The sequence below is a fragment of the Cupressus sempervirens genome, chromosome 1 (assembly GCF_028749045.1).
Source record: "Cupressus sempervirens isolate cs-2001-9-10 chromosome 1, ASM2874904v1, whole genome shotgun sequence".
NCBI lineage: Eukaryota > Viridiplantae > Streptophyta > Pinopsida > Cupressales > Cupressaceae > Cupressus > Cupressus sempervirens.
This window is the reverse complement of record NC_143118.1, coordinates 720,596,337-720,604,730: the sequence shown is the minus strand read 5'-3', so window position 1 is coordinate 720,604,730 and position 8,394 is coordinate 720,596,337. Positions and strand designations below refer to the sequence as shown.

Below are 8,394 nucleotides of genomic sequence, written 5' to 3'. Positions count from 1 at the left end.
TTTATCTCTATTATAATGGCTGTGATACACTCTGTGATTAATATTTCACTATGACAATCAAAGAAAAATTGTACATTGTTATTTAGATTTAGAACATTGTTTCTTCATTGACAAAATAGAACTTTGATCTTTGTAAAACATATGCTGAAAGAACGTTCGTTGGTGAGATTTGAGCATGGGCTCGTGACACTCACCAACACATGTTCACTGAATATTGCTTTTAAAATTCACTTGTAGTATAAGCTTGGCATGCCATAGCTAGAATTGTATAGAGCTGTAGCAAAAATTAGTCTTCAATCTACACGTGAAGCAAACATAATTAGTATATATATACAAAAAATTAGTTTTATTTTCCGTCTTTCCTTGCTGTTCAAATCTGCTCCATTTGAAATGTTATTACATGCTGTATCAACAGTCTTTATGATAGCATATGTAGTGAATTTGTCTCCATCAACATTATGTATCCGCTCTTTAGATAGAATATCTTCTATGCTCTTCATTTGTACCTTAGTTGTGTCTCCAATGAATGTTTGATTTCTCTCTGTCCTTTGCTTATGGTAGTTTGATATATCATATATTAACAAAGAAATGTAGCATAAAAATAAAGTTCTTATCCTCACAAACCTATTTTCCGTTACCAAAATAAATCTCCTAGTCTGCTCAACACTATGAGTTAATGATTTTCAGATGTTGATACTTTTTTTTTCCTATTTAATTGGCACTGATAAGTAATTTTGATTGACCTTGTGACTGATTTCATATGTATCCTCCTAAAATACACTTAAATATGCTTGTAAAAATAACTGAAACTTATGTATGCCTAAGAGTTCCAACTTTATATGTCCTCCATGATTTGACCAGAAGGTCCCATACTTGAACTTATGTATGCCCCCTCAACAGTCTCCTCTCGTCCTTTGCCTTTGTAGCTACATGATTCAACCAAAAGGTTCCACACTTGTAGTGTATGTGTGTTCCTTCAATGATCTCCTCAAAGTCTTTGGTCTTCACCCCTCTTTGATTTGACCAAAAAGTTTCATGCTTGTAACTTATGCTCAATGTCTTCAATTAGCTACATTGGTTTAATTGGAAGGTCTCATACCTAAACTTATTTATGCCCCCTCAATAGTCTCTCCAATATCTTCCGTCTTTTCCCAAGCAAACTTAGCCAAAAGGCTTCATGCATGTAACTTACGCATGATCCTTCTATAGCCTCAAGTCTTCATGCCTGTATCTGCACATGGAACAAACTCATTAGTAAAAACAAGTTTTATCTTCTTTGGATTGTTCTTGCCTTCTTGCTTTTTAACATAGTTATCTGGATAACCATTTTATATAAACAACAGAGTATAGGTGATAGGAAAGTTTTTCATTGCTTAGTTCATATGAACTGATCCATTTCTTTATTCATTTTTTGCAAGTTTTACTCCCAGATGGAGATGCGAGATCAACCCTCTAGTGTTCAATGCAACAAATTTCCATTCAGGTAATGGATGCCTTTCCTTTTATCTCTTTTTCAATACTTTTCTATTTGTACAATGTGTTTAATTTAGATATTTATGTTAGGGGCTGAGAGCACTAGTAATATCTGAATGCATTGTATTCAAGTACTGTGTAAACATGAACACTTTGTAAAAATATTTTTTTAATACTTGAATAAAAAGTATTATTTTTGGTACTTGTATCCTGAAAAAATGATCAATTCTCTTCTTTATGCTTCCTGTACTTTTCTTACTGCATTCTTTTCATTCTATACTGTACATTCTCCATAGCTAAACACACTTAGTCAGTAGATAGAACATATTTAGTTTAGCATAAACATAACAATTTAAGAGGCATGTTAAATTGGTAACATTTTTGGCAACCTCTCAGGGTTGTTTGCCTACTAAACAGTAACAGACCAGTTGTCTTGTCAATCCATTGGGTATAGAGTCATCTTTAGCACTAAGAAAAACTATACCTTCTCAAAAATTTAGAAAAACTAAAACTTTGAAAACTGAAACACACTTGCTGAAATAAACACACCTTACTCCTGAAAAATTGAAAAACAACCGAAAACTAAACTTTTCCAAACAAATCTGTTAGATGCCATAAGATCTTGTAGCTCTCTGTTTTAATAACCAAGATAGAATTGTATCAAAGTAAAGGGAATTTTTTTTTCCTTTATGATCTCTTTTCCATGATAATAATTGTATTGTGGTTGTGAAGATTGATAGTTGTTGGCTGTTATGACACCTCTCATATTTGACTAAAAATTTATTGAAAAAAAACTACCACAAAACTTGAACTATTAGCTTGAATGTGTACCTTGTGTCATAACAACAACATGGTGTGTTATTCATGATTGTACTAGGGTGGTATGCCAGCTATCTTGGAGTGACCATTCCTCATTTTCTAGTATTTTATGTTAAACATAGCGGTATACCAATCTAGTATGATTGTGGATAACACATCATATTGCTATTGTGGGGTAAGATATTCATTCAAGCTAACCATTATTCAAAACCAGAATGCATACTTGTTGTTGTTCTAAAAAATATTCCAAAAAGACCTGTACCAACAATATGCTTGAATGCTTTCTAATTTCTATACGGCTGAATGGCTAGGAATTACATCATGTTATCATGAGCCTATCATGAATCCGTGAGGCATGTATGATTTAGAGCATTGGAATTCATTCCATGCTTTACATGATATGTATCTCATGTGCTAATGGTAGATTGATAATAATGTGGTGTAGTTTTCATCTTTATTACTAACAACTAACATGTTGAAATTTGAATCTAAATGTGTTGGAACAACACTTATTGAAATCTGAAATAAAAAATGTACTTCTACTCTATTGTGCCAAAGAACTTATTATAATCTGAAAAAATACCTCAAAAGCATCGCTTGAGGTGAATCCCATTAATCGAGATTTTCAACTCTTCTCCCTCAAGTGTAGACAAATGGAAAGCATTATTTTGTGTGGTTCCAGTTATGATGAATGGAATAGCCCACATGGCATCGAATTTCAAATACTTTCTAGGCCTACTTTTCAATTCATCCCATTTTAGTACTAAGTCTCCTAGTTGGAAATCTTTTGGAGGTGCCTTTTTGTCAAGTGTCTTCTTCATCTAAGCTTGATGGTGCTCAATGATTTCTAAAGCATCTTTTCTCTTTTCTTCTAGTTCATTAAGTTGAGCCAGCCTTACCATCATAGGCTCTTCATCAATCATATCTAACTGATGCATAAAATCCAATGCTGGAAATTCAACTGAAATTGGTAATCTTGCTTCTTTACCATAAACCAGTGTGTAAGGAGATATACCAATTGATCTTTTGGAAGTTATTTGATTAGCCCACAGTACTGATTTCAACTTCTCATGCCAAGAACACTGATTCCCTTCTAATTTTCTCTTTATAATGTGAATCAGGTTTTTGTTAGTGGATTTAGCTTTTCCATTACCCTGTGGGTAATAATTTGATGAAGTATTCAGATACATGCCATTCTTAATAGCCCATTCAACAATCTTATTTCTTGTGAAAGCAAGTGCATTATCTAAAATAATTGAATTTGGTATACCAAATCTGCAAATTAAATCCTCATAAAAATTTAAAACAACAGTCTCATTTGCATCTTTAAGGGCTATTGCTTCAGTCCATTTTGTAAAATAATCTGTGGCTGTCAATACCCATTTATGACTTGCACTTGAAGGTGGGTTAATGATGCCAATGAAGTCTAGACCCCATTTCATGAATGGCTGGTCCACTTGAATACGTTTCAAAGGCATCAGTGATAACTTCTCTTTACTTGCACAAATTGCACATTGATTGCATCTTCTTACCCAAAGATGTGCATCTTTGAATATGCTTGGCCAATAGTAGCCTGCCTTCATCACCTTAAGAGCTGTAGCTCTTGGTGAGAAGTGACCTCCAGCTGGTCCTTCATGAAATTGATGCAAAATGTGCTCAATCTGATCTAGTTTTATACATCTCAGCAATGCACCCTATAGATCTTTATAAAACAAAATACCATTCATTAGACAGTAAGGAATAGCTTGTAATCTGTAATACCTTCATTTTGATCTCTCCAAACCTTTAGGGCAGCATCCTGTTTTCAAGAATCTTATCATATCTTCTACCTAATCAGTCTAAATATTATGTACAATAGGTTGTTCCTTATCTAACATGGTCAAGACAACATCATTATTATTATTTAAATTATTAATTCCATTTCTAGCTAGCTGTTCGCATAATCCCTTACCTCAACCAGCTTGGTTACATTGATTTCAATATTGTATTCCATGGCTTTATTAATCCAACCTGCTCTTTTAGTATTCAAATCTTTATTGAGCAAGAAGTCTTTAACAGAATGATGAGCTACCATTATTTTAATCTTATTATTGGAAAGCATATGCCTGAATTTTTTTAAACTTCTAATAACAACAAGAACATGCTTTTCCACAAAAGAATAATGTAACTCATAATCTTTGAGCCCTTGGCTAAAAAATGCTAATGGCTATTCAAAACCTTCATCATTTTGCTGTACTAACATAGCAGCGATAGAATCAATGTTACCATAAGCATATAATATAAAGTCCTTAGAGAAATCTAGATTTAACAATGTAGGAGCAACTGCTAATGCTTCTTTATTAAGTTCAAAACTGCATTTACCTTCCTTAGTCTAGCTGAAAATGATACCTTTCTTAAGCATAGCTTTTAATGGGATCAATTAATTTAGCAACATTTGGAATAAATCTTCTTATAAAATTTATTCTTCCTAGGAAACTTTGCAATCCCTTCTTATGTGCTAGAAGTGGTAGAGCGAGAATTGCACTTACTCTTTTCGGTTCTATGGTAATACCTTCCTTTGACATAATAAATCCGAATAATTTACCTTTATGAATAGAAAAAAATGGTTTTCTTAGGATTCAAAGATATACCATATTCCCTGCATCTCTCGAATATTACCTTTAAGTGCTAAAAGTGATTTGTTGCATTCTTTGAAAAAATAGTAATATCATCCAGATAAACTAGCACAAACTTGTACATTAAATTCAAAAAATCTTTATCCATTGCTTTCTGAAAAGTTGCACCAACTTTTGATAAACCAAATGACATATTTTGATAAGCCATAGTGCCCCATTTGGTGGTAAAGGCTGTTTTAAATATGTCTTCTTCTTTGACTAAAATTTGGTTGTAACCAAAAAAACCATCCAGCAATGAGAAGCATTCTGAACCTGAAACAACTTGCAAGATTTTCTCCATTGAAGGCAACAGATGTCTATCCTTCAATGAAGCCCTGTTTAAATCACGAAAATCAACACATAATCTGATTTCTCCATTTTTCTTCCTAATAGGAACCAAGTTTGAAACCCAAGAGGTATGCTTAATAGGAATAGCAATATTGCTTTCTATTAACTTATTCAGCTCCTTAATCATAAGAGGTTCCAGCTTGGGATTAATTGGTCTATGTTTTTGTCTAACCAGTTTTGCACCCAGTTCTAACTCAATGGTATGTTGAGAAATGTTAGGATCAAACCATTTTAAATCTAAATAACTCCATGCAATAATATCCTGGAATTCATTGCATAAATTCACAAAAGTTTGACGTTCTTTAGGTGTACATACCTTGTCAAGTTTGAGCTTCTTACCTTTTGCAATTTCTACTTCTTCATAGTGCTCTTCCTTAATTTGCAAGCTGGATTTATCTTTTTTGAACTGATCATCAGTATTAAAAATAGATTCTAAGGTTACCAAACCTTTTGGCATCTTGTTTGTTCTTAATTGAATAATTTGATCCTCGTATCGTTCCAACAATTTTTGCTGGTTAGGCTGAGAAAACTCGGCTTCTTCTCTCAAAAAATTAACAATGTGTTGATCAGACTGAAAAACTTGCGAACTTTCAGCATTGTTTGATACAGCAAGTCTAACAACCACTTTTACATGATTATTTCCTTTGTTCTTGCTGATTTCAGTAGGACTATCATATTGTGCACCAATTGCAACAAGTCTATAATCATGCTTAATCTGATTTCTAGGGACAGATTGCAAGTTAAAAGCTTCAAATCCTTCAATTAAATCCCATACAACATATTTGTAACTTTTCAATAAATCATTTTTTGTAGCATGAACATTTCTGACTTGATTAACAATCAGTTTAGAATCACCATAAACCTGTAAGTAGCTGATACCTTTTTTGATAGCCCATTTTAATCCATTTACCAATGCTTCATATTCAACAACATTGTTGGTACAACTAAAAGTAAACTTGAAAGATGCATAATACCTTTCATTGGCTAGTGAAATCAGCATGCAACCTCCTCCAGCACCTGTCTTACTATGTGAACCATCAAAAAATAATTTTCATACCTTATTACCTTGCTATCCTACATTTAAATATGTATTTTTTTATGACATTTGGCAGAAAATCAGTAGATTCATGAATGACGTAATTTCCTAAACTTGGTTCTTCAACTTGTGATTATGAAATTTCAACATTTTCAGCAGCCCATTCATCTAACAATACATCAGGAATATTATCTATGGGCATTTTAGACTCATAAACAACATTAATTTCCTCTTGATCAAATAAAATAGCTGCTATATTATTTTCAGCAACAACAACATTAAGTTCGAGGCAATCTTTGGCAATAGGTTCAGATGGAATTATCACCTTAGTACCATACTTAGTGTGGCAAAGCATATGAGACCAATCAGTAGATACATAACCTCCTATCTTGGCTATAAAATCACGTGATAGACATATGGAAAAATAAGGAGGTAGGTCAATGATGTATATATCCATGGGAACCAAGAAACTAGGACAAGCGTGTAAGGTCAAATCCATATTCTTTATAACTCCAATTGTTTCAATGGCTGTCCCATCTAGCTGTACTACCCCCTTTTCAATTGGTTTGTATTTGAGGCCTAGCTAGTCTACTATCTTTTTTGGCATAACAGAGCTAGTGGCCTCTGAATCTATCATGCAATTATGAACAAGGTATTTACCTACTATAACCATGACATAAAAAGGTGGTGGCTTTACTACCTTGACTTGCTGTTGTGAATTATTATCATTTGCAATCATCAGAACTATAGAGGTTTTTTGTTCCAAAGCATTATCAGATAGGGTGAGTGAATGTAATGCTTCTTGTAACATGTCTTTTTGACTTGGGAGTGATAAAACATCCCATATAGAGATAGGAGCATGAGTCTTTTTCAGCTGTGCAACAATATTGAAATTCTAAATACTGACCTTTGACTGGTTCTTTGGAACATTAGGCTCTTTTTGCTATTGTGATGGCTATAAACTCGCTTTTTGGGCTTGAGTTTGCTATCCTTTTGGTACATACTGCATTTTTTGTGCACTTGATGGTCTTGGTTGAGTGTTACCAGAATTGGCCTGTTGCTGTTTTGATTTATCAACTTGTTGTTGTATATTTGCAGCTTGGTTTTTTGACCTTGTTCCCATTGATATAGGCTTCCAAGTCTGATTTTGATCAAAATTTGCTACTATAACAGCCTCAAAATTTGCTACTATAACAGCCTCATCTTCAGTAAAATTCATCAAAGTAGCATTAGAATTACCTTGTTGTTGTACTTACTGTTGCACTTGTTCAGGATGCACCTCTCCTTGGTTTGTAATCTACTATTCCTTCAAAAGATTTTGCTTTCTTGACTCTAGTGCATAAGCACAATCTAACCAATAATGACCAGCATTACAAGTATTGCACCATTCTTCTTCGTGTGGATAGTTGTTTTGAGGAACAACTACCGATTCTTTTGAATTTCTAGGAGTTGCATAATTGTAGGGCTAGTTGGTTCTTTGACCATAATTCCTTTGTTGTCCTTGAGGTTGTCTTTGTTGGTTTGAACCTAAAGCTTGGTTATATTGCCTACTTTCCTGATAGAAGGCTTGATTTGGCCTATTATATTGACCTTGTTGTCTCTTTAAATTTGTTATCTCATTGCCATAAGTTTGTAATGTCTTCATTATACTATCACTTTTCTCAATCAAGCCCTGATTTTGCTCCTGTAGCTATCTAATAGGAGTTGTAGCAACATGCTCCTCTACTGCAACCTGTACGTTAAATGCTGGTAATGCTAGCATTGGCAAAATTACAGCCAATGGTGGTATAATAGCTGGTACAATCTACTGTATTTCTGTAGAATAAGGCATTGGAGGCCTAGGAGGTAGTTACCAGCTTGTATTAAACTATTTTCAGCCCTTACAGAAACATCAAATGCATCTGATAAAGTACATCCTCCCATAGATTGTATCATAACTGAAATATCACTGTTAAAAGACTTTAAATAAAATAAGAATACATAATCATTAGAGGGCTTAACAGTTGCTGGAGTTCTATCCCAAGTTCGTTGAAAACGAAAATTAAAATCAGAAATATGCTGATT

The 8,394-nt window shown here is 33.6% G+C and overlaps 1 protein-coding gene across 1 annotated transcript; it reads right to left on the bottom strand.

Annotated features, from left to right (window-relative positions):
* Positions 1-3,113: 3,113 nt before the first annotated feature.
* Positions 3,114-6,294, bottom strand: LOC149579967 (uncharacterized). Its single transcript, XM_089802844.1, has 2 exons — positions 5,611-6,294; positions 3,114-3,986 (listed from the first exon to the last, which is right to left on the bottom strand). Exons 1-2 carry the CDS (start codon positions 6,292-6,294, stop codon positions 3,114-3,116), a joined length of 1,557 nt encoding a protein of 518 aa, XP_089658970.1.
* Between the last annotated feature and the right edge of the window lie 2,100 nt (positions 6,295-8,394).